At 41.5% G+C, this 21,528-nt stretch overlaps 1 protein-coding gene across 1 annotated transcript in view; it reads right to left on the bottom strand.

The window, feature by feature from the left end:
- STAU1 (staufen double-stranded RNA binding protein 1) overlaps window positions 1–21,528 on the bottom strand; it is a 47,450-nt gene that overhangs the window by 3,291 nt on the left and 22,631 nt on the right. Inside the window, 10 exon segments of the mRNA XM_033153512.1 lie at window positions 432–514; window positions 517–747; window positions 2,772–2,804; window positions 2,807–2,843; window positions 3,926–4,072; window positions 5,825–5,968; window positions 6,865–7,077; window positions 8,328–8,426; window positions 12,155–12,320; window positions 21,377–21,515. Coding sequence (XP_033009403.1) covers window positions 432–514; window positions 517–747; window positions 2,772–2,804; window positions 2,807–2,843; window positions 3,926–4,072; window positions 5,825–5,968; window positions 6,865–7,077; window positions 8,328–8,426; window positions 12,155–12,320; window positions 21,377–21,515 — 1,292 coding nt within the window.

Below are 21,528 nucleotides of genomic sequence, written 5' to 3'. Positions count from 1 at the left end.
AAGTCAAAATGTATGCTGAATCTAAGTGTCCTCTGAGGAAGAATTCAGACATACACTTCAACTGCATGAGCCTTCTTCTTCAAAGAGAAGAGTCTCTGGCACAAGCCATATAGAGATGAACAGAAGTTATTTAGTGCAGTGTCTGATGGACAGGGCTATGTTTTTGTTGAGTAATTAAAAAGACAACACACACAAAAACATAGGAACAGCCGTCAAGTTGTATACTAGCTGGGAAACGTTCCATTTTTAAAAATGTAATATATTGATTTTCAACAATAACTCCGAAAACATAGGAAACCTTCTGTCTTAGGCGAAAGGCTGACATGCATGAATTGGTACCCGCCCCATGTGGTTTTGTGAACAAGGTTTTTATTGAGCAAGTCAAATCCTATGAAGAGACACCTTGAATTATGTGCTTGCAACCAATATACCTGGATTCCCTGAACACCGGAAAGGTAGTCCAACTGTTCGGAAGGTCTAGTGAAAGGTCCGTGGGGCACATGGCCTGAGGAGCGTTTTTTAAAATGGTCTCAGCGGTAGGAGAAGTGCCACCGTATAATAGCTCTCTAGCAATCATAGCTGTCACAGTAGCCATGGCAGGATTGGGGGCTGCCCTGTTGAACTCTTTGGTGTGGTGTCCTTGATTAACTCCTACAGCCTGTGCAACCTCAGGGACCATGGGAAGAATGCCAGCAGGAAGCTGCTGATGGCTGAGATAAGGCATCCTGAACTCATCCTCTTTATTACCTAGTAACAAGACAGAACAAGCAGCAAACAAAAAATTCATTAATTGGCAAGGGTCTGGTCATACACAAAATGGCAGATCACAGAGCACAAAATCGCTTCTGAAATCCAAACCCTATCCTGGCCTTCAGCAAGATGGTAGCATTCCTTCTGGGTCTAATTTGTTTTATTCTGATAATGATTTCACATTGCTTTTCCCAAAGCAGTTTGCAAAAAATAAGCCTAATGTCCCAAGCATGCCTGATATGAGCCGAAACTTTGAAAGTCTTTTCCAAATAGAAAATAAATAAATCAGTATTTTAGTTTTATCAGAGTGGATTAAAAAATATATCTTGCATCACCCTCCACGCATGCATTGCTCTGGAAATATACCTTGGAAAATAAGCAAATGGTCAAACCTTATTTACTTTATATTATTGGGCCAGCAAACTTATTTTCACATATGTGTGTGCATGCTATGTAAAAATCACAAGGTGGGGGAAAACCGTAAAGCCACCCAAAGCTGCTCTTGATTCCTGCAGCACCTGTTAACTCTGCCATCTCAGCTCTCCCCTGGCTCTCGCAGGAGGGGGTAGCGAATCACAGGAGCAGGTGTCGGCAAAAATCACGATGCAGGAAAAAACTGAAGCAAGCCAATGACTCTACATAGCTCCATACTTATTTCAGATATCGTGATATATAGGTAAATTGGGATGTTTAGCTGGTGAAGCTCACGCTGTTGAAAAACAGATATCACCCAGCCCTAGTGTCCCCTGGTCTACCTGGGTGACCCATTATACCTATTTAACGCCTAGTAACTATCAACCATAAAGAAAAATATTGCATAGGAACCTGGAATGTAAGAACCATGAACCTTGGTAAGCTGGATGTGGTCAAAAATGAGATGGCAAGAATAAACATTGACATCCTGTGCATCAGTGAACTAAAATGGACGGGAATGGGCGAATTCAGTTCGGATGACTATCATATCTACTACTGTGGGCAGGAATCCCGTGGAAAAAAATGGAGTGGCCCTCATAGTCAACAAAAGAGTGGCAAAAGCTGTACTGGGATGCAACCTCAAAAATGATAGAATGATCTCGATACGAATCCAAGGCAGACCTTTTAATGAGGGTGAAAGAGGGGAGCACAAAATATGGTCTGAAGCTCAACATAAAAAAAATAAGATCACGACCACTGGTCCCACCACCTCCTGGCAAATAGAAGGGGAAGAAATGGAGGCAGTGAGAGATTTTACTTTCTTGGGTTCCATGATCACTGCAGATGGTGACAGCAGTCACAACATTAGAAGACGCCTGCTTCTTGGTAGAAAAGCAATGATGAACCTAGACAGGATCTTAAAAAGCAGAGACATCACCTTGCCGACAAAGGTCCATATAGTTAAAGCTATGGTTTTCCCAGTAGTAATGTATGGAAGTGAGAGCTGGAGCATAAAGAAGGCTGATCGCCGAAGAATTGATGCTTTTGAATTATGGAGCTGGAGGAGACTCTTGAGAGTCCCATGGACTGCAAAAAGATCAAACCTATCCATTTTTAAGGAAATCATGCCTGAGTGCTCACTGGAAGGACAGATCCTGAAGCTGAGGCTGCAATACTTTGGCCACCTCATGAGAAGAGAAGACTCCCTGGAAAAGACCCTGATGTTGGGAAAGATTGAGGTACACAAGGAGAAGGAGACAACAGAGGACGAGATGGTTGGACAGTGTTCTCAAAGCTACCAACATGAGTCTGACCAAACTGTGGGAGGCAGTGGAAGACAGGAGAGTCTGGCGTTTTCTGGTCCATGGGGTCACGAAGAGTTGGACACAACTAAATGACTCAACAACAACAACAACAACAACAACAACAATCAACCAAATAGTATGCCCTAACTGATCTTCAATTATTGATGGCTGAAATCACGGAATGTCAATCTGCTCTGATACAGCCATCATTAAAATAAAATAAATAAATAAATAAAATAAATAAAATAAAATAAAATAAAATAAAATAAATAAAATAAAAAGAATGAAATGAAGGTCACTTACTAGCAGATGTTTCTTCAGAGCCAGGCTCAAAAACGTTACTTTTCTTCCATCACCTGGCTTCTTTACTGGCGTCTAGCACAAAAGAGAGTTGTTATGCCCACTGAGCTAAAGAGTTGAGAGTTTCTAACAACCTTTCTAAACAAAGGCTGCATCACTTTGTTCTTACACCATTCCAATAGCAAAAATCAACAACCCACGGCCATCCCTCTGAACCTATGAGATGAGACTTGCCCTCATTGCCACCTGATGGAATAACTAGGTCATCAGCAATGTTGAGGTAAGCATCTTGTTTCACTCACTCCAAGGGCCCCTGATGAAATGTGTCCATATCCATAGTGGACATGCACTAGTCCACCTGTACAACGACAGGGGGCTAAGATGCTACAATAACAATCCCACTGTTCAAAGAGTCTTAATAAAGTAATAAAAACCACACGGTGCAGCAAATGAAAGTGCAATGCTCATGGTTTCTCTCTCCTTATGATGCTTATTACACATCAACCTTAAGCTTTTAGACCAGCGTTTCCCAAAATTGGGTCTCCAGCTGTTTTTGAACTACAATTCCCACCATCATTGGCCACTGGCCCTGCTAGCTAGGGGTGATGGGAGTTGTAGTCCAAAAACAGCTGGAGACCCAAGTTTGGGAAACACTGGTTTTAGACTCGTTTTGGCACAATGCACACTATAGAACTGCAAGAAATGCAGGATCTTAATAAAGGACTATATTTGGGATTCAGCACAACCCACATATTATTGACACAGACAAAATTGGATTTTATAACGTAAGCAGGATCATGCCTACAACCAAGTCAAGAAACTGAAGTTGCCTAAATCAGACACGTCCAACTCCTAAGAGACTGCGATCTACTCCCACTATTTTAAAAAATGGCAGTGATCTTACCCATTGGATTTACCAAAGTTGTTGAGCTTTTTGGGGGAGGGGGATGGCTCAGGATCATGTGATCGACCAGAGTATCGACCACAGATGCCCCGAGATTGACTCAACCTGGTCTAAATAACCCAGTTCACAACCACCCTGTTGGCCCCAGGACAACAACCCTACACCTGTGAATTTTACAGTCTGGATAATCTTCAGCACACGAGTCCCCATCTCAACCTGCGCAATGCGCAGCCCATCATTTAACATGTCTTACCTTTTCTTCTGTCTTTAGTGCTGGCTTTGGGGGTTGTGGTTGAGGGACTTTGAATCCTAAAAGCTCCAGCATGTTTTCAGCTGCATTACGCTTTGCTACCTTCTTGTTAGTTCCCATTCCTTCGGCTGTGTGCATGCCAACTTTCACCTAGAAGTATGGAGAAATGGATTATTAGAACAAGTATCTCTTTATGTAGGAAGGGGAAGCTAAACGCCGATGATCATTAGTAACGTATCTGTCCAAATATGGCCTTGGAGGACAGCCAAGTTATAGTGCCTCCATGCCACTGACTGCAGGCACCGACACACAAAGCAGGCAATTCATGCTCCAAGACTTTCCCCCTGGCTTTTATTTTTGTTTTAACACCCCAAATAAGTTTGGATTCTGTTTAGTGTCCAGAGTATAGCATCAAGATAACATGATTAGAAGTCTATTAGTATGCATGTGGCAATCAGTTTTGTGCTTTGCAATGATCTCAACGTTCTTCAGCCCCTGTAACAGCTCCCCAATATTATTGTAACATGTTGCTCATCTAAGCAGTTTCTGCATTTGCAAGGCACAGAGCTTCCAAAGGATTCTATGAGAATGGACTAGCAGATGAAGACAAGACAAGGCTTCCCAGAATTCTACTTTAAAATTACAGCGCACTGATCTCATTATGAACCTTGAAGAATATGAAAATCCAAACCAGGGAGAGAGCAGAGGACTGTGCCAGCAGAAGGAGAAGGGGCGACAAGTGTGGGCTAAGGAGGAATATAGAATATAATAATGTATGGTAACATGACAGGGATGGAGTGTCGAATGAACCTACAGCAGCCATGGGAAGAAGTGGTCAGCTATTTCCTGCTTATCTTCACCTCCATCAGAGTTTGGGACACAAAGACAATACATTCCCAGCAAGAGAAAATAGAATTCAAATCATCACGTACTGCTGTCACAAACACAAAAAAGTTCCCCATGACATAAAGACAGCAAAAACCAGAGGAAGCAAGCTGCTGGCTGGCCATGGAGAACACCTTCCCTTCCTCCTACCACTACCACTAGACAGCTGCATCACAGGGGCTAGCTGGGGAAAGAGAAAGAGTGAGCAAGCTCTTCTAGAAGCAACAGTAGCTTTTGGTCAGCAACAGATGCAAGGAGGAAATTATGTGAGCACCATAGAAATACACTGTGCTGAAATTAGCACGGGACTACATTCTGCATAGCATTGGTTCATTGTCTAATGCAAGGCTCTCATTTGTGATAGCCTCTTGGCTTCTGCAGTGCACTTTACATGGGGCTGCCCTTGAATAGTTCAGAAACTGTCACATGGTCCCACATCTTGTGTGGTTCTCCCCACAGAGATAATATGACACCCATTTTCTATGAACATCTGTGTTTACCACGTGTGCTTCTGGATTCAATTCACTATCTATGCTGATTTTAAACCGTTGAAGTATTGGGTCTGAGATATTTAAAAGAGCATCTGCTCCCACATATATACCCACCCCACTACCCTTTTGTGTTAAGATCTACCTGATAGATGGCAGTAGCCCCCAAAGCAATATGCATTAAGCTTACCCTCTAACCCAAAAACAGGAGTTTTACTTGGTGGTACCACCTGCATTCTGTTTCCCAAGGAAATTCAGCTGGCTCACTCGATTGTAAAAAAATGAATTTACAGCACCTTAAATATTGCTCTGCTAGGCCGAGAAACTTTGATCAATTATTTAATACCAGATAAACTGCTGTGGCACTTTTTTATATGAACTGTTTGAGGTTTTTATGATATTCTATTGTGGTTTTATTGTAATATTGCTTGGAGGGGCCCTTGTGGCCCAAAGCAGCTTATAAATTCAAATAAATCAATTAATTACATGGCTGCCCTGCCCTGGACAAAGTGCTGAGCTCAACACAAACCTGCATCACGAACTCCCTGCGCCTCGGAAGCCCACGTTCTGTGATGAGCATGTACTCTGGCTCCTTCTCTTTCTTCGCTTGCTGTATTTGAGCCAGCCTGCTAATGGGATTCATACCTTGGCCGTATTCGGGACTTGTCTGCAACTTAGATAGAAAAAAGCAAGAATCAGCCAACGGTTGGCAAGAGCAGTTCCAATACACCACATTCCCATTAAAACACTCCAGGAGATAGGGTGGTGTTGGGCTGGTGTTTTTTTAACCGTTAACTTTGCTGTTGGGTTTTCAGGAAGTATTGGTACAAGTTGCAGAGTTACAGACACAGCTGGGAAGAATTGTTCTGAATAGCTTTAAGAAGACAACAAAACAAAACCAGTATCAACTGCAAACATGGTACATAGACCCAGGAAGCTCAAACTGACTCAGGGAAATGTATCTACAGCATCACAACCTCCAGCGTTCTTCAGTAATAAGGTTACGATCAAAATTATTTCAGAAATAAATCATACTGAAACAATTTTTGTGTCTCTGGAGGTTTCAGTCCATGGTGTCTAGAAACACAGGTGATGGGGGATACCCACTTACCTGCAACTGAACTGTCTCTATGCTCCCTACGGTGCTGGAACTTTTTTTTTTTTTAGAGATCCGATATACTTGAAACTACATTACCAATTGTGCTCATTAGATTAAGCTATGCCTGATTTCTGCACAAGGCTGTTACATGAAGGCTGAACATGCATGCTATGCTTCACACACTAAGAATGCCTACTATGCAAGCCTCCACTGAAAGAGAGCTGCACAAGAACATTTGGATTACAGATGGCAGCAAACACACAGCACAGGTCCTGGTATTCAGACAAGTTAAGTGCTTTCTTGCTGATACAGAATCACCACTAGTTTGGCACGGCAACAGTGAGCAAAGAGTTCCGATGACTACAGGTACAAACAGAGGTGTCTGCTATAGTGCAAGACAGCATCCTCAAACTCATCAAGAATTTCCTTCTACAACAGCTGAGGTTTGGCTAAGTGCATACTTCTCTCACCTTGACTATTGATTTTGTTTTCTTTTTGATTCGTGGCTTCATTTTCTCAACTGTAGGAAGAGGGGGCAGTTTCTTCAATTCCTCTAGGACTGCTATGGCCGCGTTCTTCTTTGAGATCTTCTTGCTCTTGCCTTCACCCTCACCCATGAATTCTCCCACAGATACCTTCGTTACGAAGCTCTTCATATGAGGGGGACCGCTCTCCCGGGTCACCTGTTTCAGAGGGAAAAACTGAGTGAAAGCGTGATAAACATTTATTAAAAATGGTAGGGTAAAATGGTTGTAGCAAACTTTACTCACATACACTAAACTACAATTTGGGGGGGGGCAGGGAAGAACAAGGCTAATTTAAACAACATTCCTAATAAAGCAGGAAGTGGCTATATTTTAAAAGCCTCTCAGTACATTACCCCACCCCATGCAGGTTAAAAATGTAAACCCAGCTAAACTTTACATGCTAAAGACAGTATTTGCAGTCTTATTTTATTCAGTATGTACCAAGTTAGTCTTTTGGGGGCACTACGTTTTGCCCCAACTACATATATTTAGGTTTGTGCAAGTTTTTACTTATTTAAAGGCTTTAAACCCCGGCATGCATCCATGCTTAAAATTAAGCAAATACCCAAATATCAATTCACAATAAAGCAACCAAGCGACATATTTGGTACTGAATAAGTTTTCTTTTTTCTTGCACTCTACACACAATAAGCAGCAAGACAGTACATTCTTAAACAGAAAGAAATTACATTAGATATTTATACTCTCATAACAGGTTAATTCAACTTGGCCATTTTTCGAGTCCTTTCATAGCCTTGCCCACTGAATCCAACTACCAAGAATGGACTTCCACTTATGGGAAAAGCTCCTTCCCCTTGCAATGAAGTTCCTTTTCACTGCAGCCCTCATGCACCTTCCACATCTGCTCCTGAGGGCTGGAGGAACCTTTGGAGTGGTGTGGTACACAGTGTGGGGGCTGCAGCAAAGGGAAAATCAGTGACACCCTCCCTCCCACTCACATAAACAAATATATCTGCGACATTTTATGACATTAGTGGCATCTTCCTTTCCTTCCTAATACTTTAGAACAGGCATAGGCAAACTCAGCCCTCCAGATGTTTTGGGACTACAACTCCCATCACACCTGACCACTGGTCCTGTTAGCTAGGGATGATGGGAGTTGCGGTCCCAAAACATCCGGAGGGCCAAGTTTGCCAGTGCCTGCTTTGGAATAATTTAAATGCTGTCAGCACACAGCTTCTCATAATTCACCTTTTAATGGCTTTCTGCTATGAAACGAAACTACTGGACTCATGGAAAGAGAATCAGGATATATTTTAATACACGATTTTAAAGGCCAGCTGTATTCCACCCCAAAGTATCCCCCTCCCCCCCCCACCCGCCAAGTAGTGCTACCTTCAGTATTCTAAAGTAAAACCACTTTTAGAGCAATTAACTAAACCTACCTCAAAATTCACAGGCAAGTTCCTTTTAAGTGCAATCTCAAACACTTGGCTTATTTCAGATTTATTGAGATTTTCATCATCTGGTTCTCTGCCATTAATCTAAGAGAAGAACAATGTTATTGAAGAAGCTTCTTTTGCACCTTCTAACTAATAAATCTGCCACACACAGTAAAGGGTTAGTATCATAATTTTAAACATGATTTTCTCCACTGAAATCCAAGGAGCAGATTAAACTGAAGGCTCAAGGACAGTTTTCACGACAAGTGCCTGACATGCCAAGGAGATTTTCCAGAGTTATTCCCTTGTCTGAAAAATCTGCGTGGAAACAGCCAGCAGTTCTGAAAGACGCATGCTAAGCATGGGAGAGGTTAATTTTGGGGTCTACGTGAAATTACTTGCAGGCAACCTGTAAAAACTGGCAATAAAGTTCAGAGCTTTATAAAATATATTTTTCAAAATACAAGCTCAATGTTATTTACCCATTTTCAGCCTTTCCAATTTCAGGCCATTATTAACCCAGAGAATAACCCCGAGGCGAGTGTTCTGCCTGGGTTTGCCAACCGCAGACTCCCTACCCCACCCAACGCCACACGGAAAGCTCCTTTTATAAAGGTCACAGTTTTCAAAAGTGGCCTGCAGTCTAGCACAGGAGCTGCAACTAAAAGGGAAGTAGCAGCAAATAAATCCACTGGGTGCACCCAACTCAGTCCTTTGGAGCTGAATTGTAGTATTCACCCAGTGAAGACTGGAGGCATATGACATTCCCTTGCTTGAGGAGAAATACTATTTTCTATTGCAACAATTAATCTCTCAGGGAGTTTTCTGCATGGTATTTGCTTCCTATATCTGCTATGCCTTTCAGAATGACAGTTCTGGCATTTAAGTAGTCAGTGGAATGTCCTTTTCTACTTATTGTGCTCCAAGAGAAGAGAAAATAAGCTATGCAGGACACACTCAAGACGCCACACAAATCATAATCAGCACACACTCTAGCTTTGGAAGTTTCAGCAGGCATTTTATACACAGAGAGAGACACAGTACAGTCCAAGAATGCTAAGAATTAGCAAATGTGATTGAGAGAGTTACTGTGGAAAACTAGTGGTTCATTATTTATTTCTGAGGTTTTACCAAATGGTCCCAGGGCAGAAATACAAACATCCTTAAAGGCAATGAAAATCAATAAAACTAAAACAACATTTTATATGTTTATTAAGATTTATATACCTGTACCACTTAATCAGAAAACTAAGTGCATTCCATAAATAATTTAAAATTTTCATAAGAAAATACCCATTGAATCAACAGCTTTTTAAAACAAGTAAAACAAGTAATATAAAAGTAAGTGATCAGTAAAATAGACAATCTGTATCTAAGAAGGCAATTAAAAAATGTAAACTGAAAGGCTCATTAAAATCCCCTCTACACTCAAACACATTTTGTTTTATTGAGTCTTTCTTCTCCTACTCAAAAACGCATTCCATCTCTTCCAGTATTAGAAAGCCAAACACAGGGAGGGGATGGGTCTAAAGAAGGGGTCAGCAAACTTTTTCAGCAGGGGGCCGGTCCACTGTCCCTCAGACCTTGTTGGGGGCCGGACTATATTTTGAAAGGGGAAAAAATGAACAAATTGCTATGCCTCACAAATAACCCAGAGAAGAAGAAGAAGAGTTTGGATTTGATATCCCGCTTTATCACTACCCTAAGGAGTCTCAAAGCGGCTAACATTCTCTTTTCCCTTCCTCCCCCACAACAAACACTCTGGTTCCCCAGATTACGAGTCTACCACTCTTAACCACTACACCACACATTCTACTCATGTAAAAACACACTGATTCCAGACCATCCGCAGGCCGCATTTAGAAGGCGACTGGGCTGCAACCGGGCCCCGGGTCTTAGTTTGGGGACCCCTGGTCTAAAGCTTCTCCTTAAAAGCTCAGCATTTAAGTTATGGGACTTCCCATAACTTCTCTACCTATAAAAAGACTCCCCAATGCAAGCTAAGACCTTGAATCTCTTTTCTACTTATTTTACTACCATGGATTTAAAAAATATACGGACTGAAGCAACATTGCCAAATAAGTCCAAGTTTGGAGAATTAGTGGCTCAGTTATTTATTAACCGGGGAATTATAGTACAGAGGAGATAATGGCAGAATGTGAGGCTGTAAGATCAAGGAAATCAAATGTTCTGACTAAGCCATTTTTATGGTGCCAGTTTATGATCCGATTCTTCAAACAAGCTCCATTCATAAAGCAGCAATCACCTTTAGGCCTACATAAAGCCATGCATATACGAAACTCCGAACACATGCCTCAGATAATTCATACCAATTAACGAGCATGCTGATGAGGATATTGAGGTTAGAAAACAAATACACACGCCCTTCTAGAGGCCGGGAAAAACAGCCATGCAGTGGTACACACAGCACAAGTACAATAATCTTTCCAAATAACTACCATGCAAAATTAAGTTAATTGGAGCTAGCTAGCGGAGCAAATGAGAATGTAAGAGAAGTTAAAGCAGAGAACAGTTCTTTAGAATTTTATTTTGCTGAAAACAGGAAATAATGTAAGGGGCAGAAGAAGAAAAAACTCAACACACTATTTAAGAAACGTCTATGCACACACGGAATGTGTTTTGCATATGAAGGTCCCAGATTTTGATCTCTCTAGTTAAAAAGGCCTCAGAGAGCAGTGTCAGAAGAAGGCTGCTTGATCCAAGACCCTGAACTGCTGCTGGTGGTCAAGGTAAACTGTATTAAGGTTAATACTTCAGGCAGCTTCTAAGGAAATGCCAAATTAAGCAGTTTAATGTTCATCCAGATGCATCTGCAAAATGAGACGATGCCAGTAATTCAGTTCTGCTTCTGCTGCAAGCTGGCTATATTATTCTTCATGTAACCCAAGTTATGGGTAAGGAAGAATATGGAGTTTCAATGCAGTTCTGATGCTGCTGATTACGGAAAAGAACTGTGCTGTATTTTCAAAGTAGTGACAGCTTTAACAATAATGTTCTGCTGCCAACACTGTGCGAAACCTATTTATAGAATTCCAGTTGCTGTTCCAGTACTACTTAAATATACTCTGCGGGAAAACTGGTCTCCCATTCACAATTTCTACAGTGTCTCAAAGACTTGGCAATGGTTGCTCCAAAATCTGAAATCAATTTAACTCCAGCACAGACTTGGCTATAGATCTACATGTACCGGTACTCTCTGTTATTCTAAACTGAACTAAATATAACCTGGGGCCCAAATTCATTTTTTTAAACTTACTACCAAATACATGTATCGAGCTCATTTCCCGCCCTCCGCTCCAAATTCTGTGTATATCCACTTACATACCCCAAAGCCTTGACTATGAAGCCGTAATTTTCACAATGCAATATAGTTAAGCCATGCAATAACCAAGGCACCATTTTATGAGAACTGCTGTATCTGTGACATGTTCTCTAGGCTGAAATGCTTAAAACCAGTGAGGAGCAGCTGGCTGGTTGGTCTGCCTTGGGGCAATGCAAGGAACGGAGAAGGAAAGAATAGCAGCCTTGGAGGAGGCCAAAAGTCTGCAAATATCTTCCCTCATTACCTTGCCAGCACTTGAGTAACTGATGCATTTACACTTCATTAGCGACAGGACTGTCAAGCAGAGTTCACTATACAGTTCACTATAGCTAAGCAGGGGAACCAACAAGTGCCACAGACAGGCTTATCATAAGCGACAGAAAAATATGTGAGTGCAAGCCTTCAAACATTAAAGCAACAGCATTTTGAGCAACCCAAAAAGCCAATTTCAAAATAGTTAACTTCTACTATGTTTCAGACATACTACCTCTGGTTTTTCAGGCAAGGGCTCATTTTGCAGGATTTTCAGTGCTTTAGCAGCCGCGTCATGTTTAGCAGCCTGTCTTGTTCTTCCTTTCCCGTGAAACTGCTGTCCCCCGATGGAGAGCTCCACTTGGTAGAGCCAGGGTCCCACAGGAAATGGATAGAAGTACCTGAAAAGAGAAAGACTTGACAACTCAGGCCTGGAGTGGGGTGTACAAGGTTATCCTTGCCAGCAGACGGTGCTCAAATAAAGCGTTAAGTGGAGAACCAGCACTGAACACAACGCATCAACTGTTGGCCCTCAAACGTTTGACTGCAGCACTTACAGTGCAGACACTGCATGACTAGAAGCATTAACATGAAAGCCAGAAGCCCAAAGCCACCAACACAGAGATTAAACATTTCTGAACTCAACCAGCAAGTTAACCTATTAATATATTCAGCTGCATTCAATAGAACATTTGTTTTTAAAAAGTTAGCAGCTGAGGCCCGTAAATTCTGCCCACTTTATTTAGGCCAACTGAACCTACAAGAAAAAGGAGACTGGCTGTTTAGTGTAGTGTGCCCCCATCCCCCGCAAATGCAGGCCACCATCCTTCGATTTTCACTTCCTAGCTTTTGTTTTCAAATTTTGGAATGATGTTGCTTTTTGGAGGAGGAGGTTGCAGGGATGTCTGTCACACTGCAAAGGAAAAGATTTGGGCGCAAAAAAGAAGAAAAAAAGAAAAAGATGTATGGCTCCTTTCAACAACTTGGATCCGTAATAGCCTAAGGACAACCTGAGCCCTTATATCTCAGCTTGATCACGGAGATCATCCAGGAGTGGTGTTAAGTTATTCAGCAGTAAGTAAGTAAGTAAGTAAAATTTATTACGGCCATTGGCCCATATCAAGAACAAATCAGACAAGCGAACAAAACATAGAATTTAAAACAACTTGACGTAAGACAATTAAAAAAACACGAGGCAGCAAGACTGCAATTTAAACAATATCAAATCTAGCAACCCATCAAGAACAACATTTTACCTCAATTTAGTTAATACATATACAGCATAGGGATTCAGCTAAAACTTAATTTAAGAGTTGATTAATAACTTAATTTCTTCTTAATGATACTTAGTATTAGTTAAAGTATCGAAACTATGCAGTGACCCATTTCTCTTTTTCTGGGATAGGACATTTATCAAAAATCTAGCGACTGTAAGAGATCTACTCGGTTCCTCATCATTCAATAAATGAATTAATTTAGCCTCCTGGGTTCTATCAGCCTGTCCTATCAGAAGTGGGGACAGAAATCTAGACCGGGCTGCCGAATAAGCTGGGCAGGAAAAAAGTATATGCTGTAATGTTTCTACGGAACCACTATTACAGTTGCATAGCAATGAGATCTGGCCATTTGAGAGTCTGTTGTCCATGACATTAGAAGGAAAGGCATTAAATCTGGCCTTGATAAAGGCATACCTATGCGCCGCCACAGAAATAGAAGATAAGTAAGATGGTAATTTCGTTATTGGTGCTAACCCCAGGCTTGTTGGTGAACAGGTGCCACCTCCTGTCAGAATGTTAAGCTGGAGATCAACCTCCTTTAGCCTTATATTAACAGCTCTCTTGGCAGGGCCTAAACCCATTCCCAGTAGTTCAGATGGTGATAATCCAAGGGACACCAGTTTAGAGTGTAGAATTTTTGCCCAAGGGCTGGGAAAATTATCTCTCCAGAGACACTGCAGTAGATAATGGTTAGGGAGTCTATACCATAATGACAACCAATAACTAAACATGCGTTTCCATAGGGTGCTTTCAAGTGATGTTATATTCAATTCCAGACGTATCGCCGAGTTGCTTACACATCGGGGTAGTTTTAATAACCGTCTCAGGAACTGGTTTTGGATTATCTCCAAAGGGTTAAGATTTACAAAAGGCCCCCATAATGGGATCGCATAAGCCAATGTGGCGATCACCTTAGCGTTAAAGACTTTTAGTGCGGATGGGATGTGAAAGGCTCCATCTGAAAAGAAGAAGCGCAAAAGCGCAAATGAAAAAGCTTTCGCTCTGTTTACTGTATAGGTGAGGTGTGCCTTCCAGACCATGTTATATTGCAAATATACTCCCAAATACTGGAATTTAAAAACTTGCTCAATAGGTGTTCCATTTATTTTCCAGTTATAAGATCTCCGGCTTTTGGAGAAAATTAAAACTTTAGATTTGGCGTGATTTATCGTAAGAAGATTGGATTTGCAATATGAATCAAAAATATTTAATGCTCTCCTTAGGCCAACTCTAGAAAAGGATAGGACCACCGCATCGTCCGCATAAAGTAAAAGGGGACAACGATATTGGGCTAGACGTGGGGCATGAATAGTTTCCTGTGATTCTATCAATGGCGTCCTCATGTCACTGATAAAAAGATTAAAAAGAGATGGGGCAAGTATACATCCTTGGCGCACTCCTTTATTGATAGGAACTGAATTTGAAAGGTCGCCAGCAGGGGTAAGTCTCACCCTGGCAGCCGATCCGCTATGTAATTGGATTATCAGCCATAAAAGCCTTCTGTCTATTCCCCATCGGGCTAATTTCTCCCACAATAGTTCTCTGGGGATGCTATCAAAAGCGGCCTTTAAATCAATAAAGGCCGCACAAAGTTGTCCTCTTTTTGGGGAAGAGTATTTTTGAGCTAAGTGATGTAAAATTAGCACGTGGTCAGTGGTGGATTGATTGGGTCTAAATCCCGCCTGTTCAAAGCCAATCAATTTATTATCTTCCACCCATTTTGTAAGCTTTTTTAGCAAGTAACGTGCGTAAATTTTCCCAATTATGGACAGTAAACTGATGTTCCTGTAATTCTCTGGGTTTTCTGGTGCACCCTTTTTAAAGATCGGAATAATAATTGCCTCCTTCCATATTTTTGGAATCTTACCACTGTTGTTCACGGCATCGAACGTGATAGCTAGAACTTTTGCCCACCATTCTGCATGAACTTTTATAGGCTCCACTGGAATCAAGTCGGGGCCAGGAGCTCTACCGGTTTTAAATTCGGAGATGATATCTAAAATTTCAGCTGGGTCAATGGCTGGCCAGAGGGGGAGGTGGTCATAAAAATCGTCCTTTAAATTAATGTTGGTATTTGGTAAAGTAAAGTAACTCCTCAGATAATCTTCCCATACTGGAGCAGAGATAACTGTTAATGGGTATCGTCTAGATTTACTATTAACTAAAGCCCAGAATTGACGGGAATTCCGAGACTTAGAGACAGCCACTAGTTCCTGCCATCGGTTCGATTGCCACTCCTGTTTAGCCCTTTTTTGCGTTTGTTTATACGCTATTTTTGCCTGGTAATATTCCTTAGGAAGCACTTCCGCTCCAGTGGCCTTGTATTCGTTATAAATGGCACCAAGAAGTTGCCTGGCTTGTTTACATTGGATAGAAAACCACGGGGCACCTATCTTGTAATGAACCCGATTAATCCGATGAGCGGGGACAGTAAAAAAGGACGTAAGGTCATTCAATAAGTTGGAAAATAGATTGATAATTTGATGATGTTGATGCAGGTTTGAACCAAACTCAGGATAAGATTGTATTACCGTCTGATGAAAAAATTCTGAATATTTTTGTGCCTGCGTTGCAGACCATTTAGATCCTTTGACTCTTATCGCCGCATTTATTCCTATGTAGGTAGGGTGCCTTTTTCCTACCAGTGCCCAATCAATCGACATTTTTGCAACTAAGGGAAGATGGTCGCTTAGTTGAACATTTTCAACTTTAAAATAAGAAAACTTTGGGAAAGCCTCTTTAGATACAATAAAATAATCAAGGACGCTGCTCATTGATGAACTTAAATGAGTAAATTCTCCTGGGATATCGGGAGGACAGTTCCCGTTTAGAACTGTTAAATTCAACCGTAAAATTAAGTGATAAAGGAGAGTGCCTGCCACATTCACCCTAGAATCTTTAGATTCCCTAAAAACATGGGTGGGGAGATCAAAAATTAGGTGGTCAGGTGTGATCCACCATTTAGAGTTACTAAGTGAGTCCCAGTTTGCTGCAATACGCGCATTAAAATCTCCTCCCATTACGGAGAGGGCGTTAGGGTATTTAGTATAACAGAAGGTAAGGTGGTCATCCAAAATTCCCCATCTAGAGTATAAATCTGCTGTTTGACCGCCTGGCGGAAAATATACGTTTGTAACTATTAACTCTACCTTATTACTTAAAATCAGACCTGAGATCGCGTAAGGGGGGGAGGATTTTATAAGAGTAACTTTAGCGTGCAGTTTAAGTGAAATTGCTATGGCCAAGCCACCTCTGGCACGACCCCCTTTGAGTGATGGGCATGCAGGAAGTAAAAGAAGTTCATACCCATTCATTTCCATTGTTCGTCTTCCCATGTTTCTTGTAACAATATAATCTGGAATAGATTTAAAAACTTTAAGAATTCTGGGTCTGATTTTTTTCCCCTCCACCCAGCAATGTTCCAGCACAGAAATGAAAGTGTAGATTGATCTGTCTGGAAGTATGATGGTCAAGAAGGGAGGGGGAGGGGGTCAAGATTCATGGGATTTCCAGTTCTAACAAACTCAGTAATTTTCCTTTGACGCTTCCTTGGGCAGGTAATTTTATTTATAAGGCCCAAGGGGTCTTCTGTTGAGCCCATCTTCAGGCCTACTGATGTCTCAGAATCATCCCTCATTTGATGATTTGCCCTGAGGTCTGTTGGCTGTACTGGTTGCCTAGAAGGAGCTCTCTGCATAGGCACTGGTGAATTATTCAGCACTTTTCCTGATGCGGACGAAGATTCTTTCAGTGGTTGGGCTGGTTCAGCTGGTTCTGTTGCCGATTCGATGATGTCTATGGATGTATGGAGCCTGCTCACATTTGAAGAGAGTGGATGAATATGATTGCAAGGAGACACATCCATACGGGGCACTTTATATGGAGAGCCCAATTCGAGATCATTAAGCTCTCTCATTTTGTCCCAAGCAGATGTTGTGGCCCTATTGGCCTCAGAGGGATGTTTGGAGCTTGGGTCTGGTGGAGAGATTATCGCCTCCTGGTTATGAGAAAGTGGGTTCACCTCAGCAACCACCTGATGGCAGGGTGGAGTAGACACCTTCCCAACCCACAGATCCAGCTCATGATGGTATGGAGCACAGTCAGGGATGTTTTGTTTGGGTAGTTCCAGCTGTTCCTTCGTCAGTTTTGCCAGACAGAAACGAAGGGTATCAATTTTGTAGAGTATTTCGTTTTGAGCTTCTTGTGTAAGAGCACTATAAGAATGAAGTAAATTATTATCAAAGGTGTCAAGGATGATTCCCTGATTCACCGCATACATAGGTTCAGAAGAATCCAGCTTTTGAGGGACCTTAGCGGCCAAGTCAGTGGGATGGTTAACGGTTTCATCAGCCGAGATTATGTCAATTAGAGCGTGTTGGTCAGCCTTGTGTCGGAGAGAGTTTGGCAAAATTGCAGTTTGAAGAAAAAGTGGAGTTGGAGGTGCTTCATTTTTAAAATATCTTGATATTCTTACACCACTTGTGATCAGATGTTCTCTGCATTTGTACACCAATTTTGCCAGTCCCCCGTCGCAAAATGTGACCACCGCTCTAGCAAGGAGTCCATTGAAATATAGATATTCCACTTGGGCCAAATCAGTAGGGTTATTGAGGATACCAGGTATGTAGATCTTTAGAAAGTTCAGTAGGTGAGCTTTACGCTCTTCTTGTGACAGAAGACCTGGGGGCTTAGGATAGTTTGATAGAACAAGCTTGTTTTGGTACAACACCAATTTCCAGTTGTTATCTGTCAAAGTCCTCATCTCAGGGGGCTTGGTTTTTTCTACAGATAGAACATGGGACCATGGGTCTTGGATCATAAGGTCTTGCTTAGAGTTAAGTGTTGGTCCAGGTGCTAAAGGTTCCAGGCATTTCAACGCAGCATCAGTGCGGGAATTTGTAGGAGGTTCTTGTTTGGATAGCTTGCTAGAAAGGTGTTTCCCAGTCTCCCCTCTGGACCTGGGGGTTGTGGTACTCTTGAGGAGATTAAAAAGTTTTTTAAAATCCATTTTTTTGTAGCGCCCTGCCTTAAAATTTTTAACATTTTTGCTCTTTTTAACATTAGGAGGTCTCCTTTTCAAGGCAGTAGTCCTGCAGGAACTCTTGGACTTCCTCAATGATTTGTTTTTGCAGGTGGTAGGGACTAAATTGTTGTTACTCAGTCCAACAGTCACTCTGCCTGGTTCCTCACAGGAGGTTTTACAGATATCTGTCACTATAGTAAGGATTTTTGTGCAGGTAGTTAGATAGGATTTAATATGCTCAATGTCCTCAGTTAGGAGCATAAGCCATTTAATTACAGGTAAATCCTCATCATTTGTCTCTGTAGATTGGAACCATAAATCTTTTGGTGTTTTAGAGTTTCCCGAAGACAGTTCTGAAATTTGTTTTAACATTAATTCCTCCAATTTTTGGACTCGGGATAGTTCAGGAGGAGGTTGAGGATTAAGTCTCTGTTCCGGGAGCAATTCAGAGTCTGCACCAGGTGTACTAGAGGTTACTTTCAACTTTATCGACCCAGGGTTTTGACATTCCTCAACATTATCCTCTCTCTGCACTGCCACTGCCAGCCCTTCATTGTGGCTGAAGGGAAACTCCATACGAGAGGGGGGAGTTTCGGTTTTCTGCTGGTTCTCAAACAACTCCACCTTATCCCTCTTCTTGTGGAGCCGAGAGGATTTTAATTGCACTTCCCTTGAGGCAACTCTTTTGGAGAGAGGTCTTTGGTTACTCCTAGGGAAGCCTGAGGTTTTACAGCCACTCCGGGTTGTCACCATTATTTGATTGTTTACAATCAGGTTGGTAAGAATCTCACTTCAGTTCGTTAGCTGAGATAATAAAACAGTAAAGCAGGGAGTACATGCAGGGAAGATAAAGATGAAAAGCGGTCGCAGCTTGGGAGTTTTCTTCTTAATTACCGTTCGGCCCCGACGCTCTCCCAAGTGGAGGACAAGAAAAACTCAAAACTAAAACTTAAAACAACCCCCTTAAAAACCTATGACTGAAATTTAAAACTCAATCTACACTTACTTAAACAAATAAAAATAAAGTAAAACAAAGATAAAACCTAAGCAGCAGATAAAAACAGTATAAATCATAAAAACAGACCAGTAAAATACGGAGGTCAGAAGGGAGGATGTTGATAGTCCGCCATCTTAACTCACTCTAAGTTATTCAGCAGTCCGACCAGTTATAACCAGAATTCAAGCATTTAGTGTCGCCAGTCCCCTTCTGCGGAATACACCTTAGTTTTCAAGTGTCCTTGGAAGACCTTTTTATTCCAGCAGGCCTATTTGGTTGCTTGCGTTTTCTTAAGTTGAGCGAGTAATTTTATTATTATTTTTCAATTTTATATTACGTCGTATCTGCATACGTTGCTGTACACCACCTTGACATTTTGTAAAGAGCTTTGTAAATATAGGGCAAGACGGCACAGAACTACCAGTTTTCCCTTTGCATCGAGAAACAAAGATAATGGGGTGCTTTAAATAAAGAGTTCTAAAAGCGTTTATGAAGCCTCACCAGGGAGACTGAGGCTGTTGCCAGGAGGCTGTAGAAGTGTGGCTTAATTGACTCGGGGGCAAAGTGCCAACCTTCTCATTCTCCAATAGTGTGCAGCAGGTGTACTCCCATCCGCTACACCAAATGTAGTACTTAGAAAGGCTGAGGGGTGCAACCCCCTCCTTCTCCCAAAACTCTGCTCCTCTAAGTGGATCTTGGCTCTCAGCCTTTTCTCTTGTGTGTCCCCTGTTCCAGATAGCATGGATCTTTGGACAGCTGAATGATCCATTTTTTCTTTTTTACTACAGCTAAGTTTGGGAAGGCCGTGGTATTATTTTGGTGATCCAGATTTGGGGTTTTGCAGTGCGGCAATAGCTGGCCATTATTGTGGAACCAGATGTTTAGAATGGTTGCCTTTTAACTGTCTGTGCAGTTCATGCATAAAACCTGCTTGTCCTAGGACACCGCTTCTCAAAGGGTGTGGCGTGCCACACTGGCGTGGCAGGAGAGAATGGCAAGTGTGGCAGGAAGGTTCAATGACAACCATCAAAGAAATATTTTGACATTTTAGTGTAGTATAGTGGAGTATCAACTTATTTATTTTAATCTGCAGGATATGGATAGATATATTTTCAAAATGAGAGCAAAAGCATCAAGTGATATTGAGGACAATCCTAGTTGTGATCCAAAATCACCGTTGGAACAGAGTGCTAGAGAAGACTCGTTTAATTTGACACTGGTAGCAGGCCCAAGCAAACATCCAAACAAGAAAGTTTGTTGGCAACATGTGGGTAGCTATTTTGAGTCTTGATTTCACATGGAATGGAGAGGAAAACGTCCCTCAGCCTATGTGTTTGCTCTGTGGTGGGAAGCTTTCCCCATTCCAATATGGCCCCAGACAAAATGAAAAGAATCTGTTGTCAAAAATCTGGCAAACAAGAATGTTCAATATTTTGAAAGGCTTTTGGAACAGCAGAAATGTCAATGATCATGTTTTGAAAAACAAGTAGAAGTCTCAGATAAGATGCAAATTCTATCTTACCAAATGGCTGAATTGACTGCTCAACAGACAAAAACAGCCTGAAATCTACGGACGAAGGGTGGTATACAAATTTAATTAATAATAATAAACAAACCACATACAATAGTTGACAAAATGATTAAGCCTGCCATAATACAAAAAGATTATAAAAGAGAAAGGATTATTTGTGTTGATGAAGAGATGAGAGTTTGGTTCTCTCAAATGAGACCTAATATAAATGAGATTACTCAGCAAAAGCAAGCTCACACCTCTCATTCAGTTTATAAACATACTTAAGGTATATATGTATGTGATTCATTTATAATTATATTTTGGGAATGATTCATGTTCTTATGTAGCTGCCTTGTTTTATACTTTCTGGATTTCCCATGATCATACTATAAAGCACTTGTGTTCTACTGTTCTAAGTCAAGCACAAGTAGTTGTTGTTCCTTTTTGTTTTCCAATGTGTTTCTTATCAATAATAATAATAAAAAAAATAGTGTGGCGTGGCACAAGCAAATCTTTATTCTGAAAGTGTGGCCCAGAGAAATAAGTCTGAGAATCACTATACTAGGAAGACAAGTACAATCACCACAATTTGAAAGAGTGTGAGCAGAGGACTTCATTACAGGAGCGTGAATCATGGCATGACATACCGTGGGGGATAAGCACCACCTCTCATACTGTAGTTGTAAGTGGACCTCATCTCTGTGTAAGGATCTATAGGCTTGTACATAGGTTTCTTTCCCAGCTTCATACAAAGCGCATTCAGCTCCACTGTGGGGGTTACACTATCTAAAGAGAAGAA

This window comes from Lacerta agilis, chromosome 6 (assembly GCF_009819535.1).
Source record: "Lacerta agilis isolate rLacAgi1 chromosome 6, rLacAgi1.pri, whole genome shotgun sequence".
Lineage (NCBI taxonomy): Eukaryota > Metazoa > Chordata > Lepidosauria > Squamata > Lacertidae > Lacerta > Lacerta agilis.
Note: the sequence above shows the minus strand (reverse complement) of the source record. Positions and strands in the feature narration are given on the sequence as shown.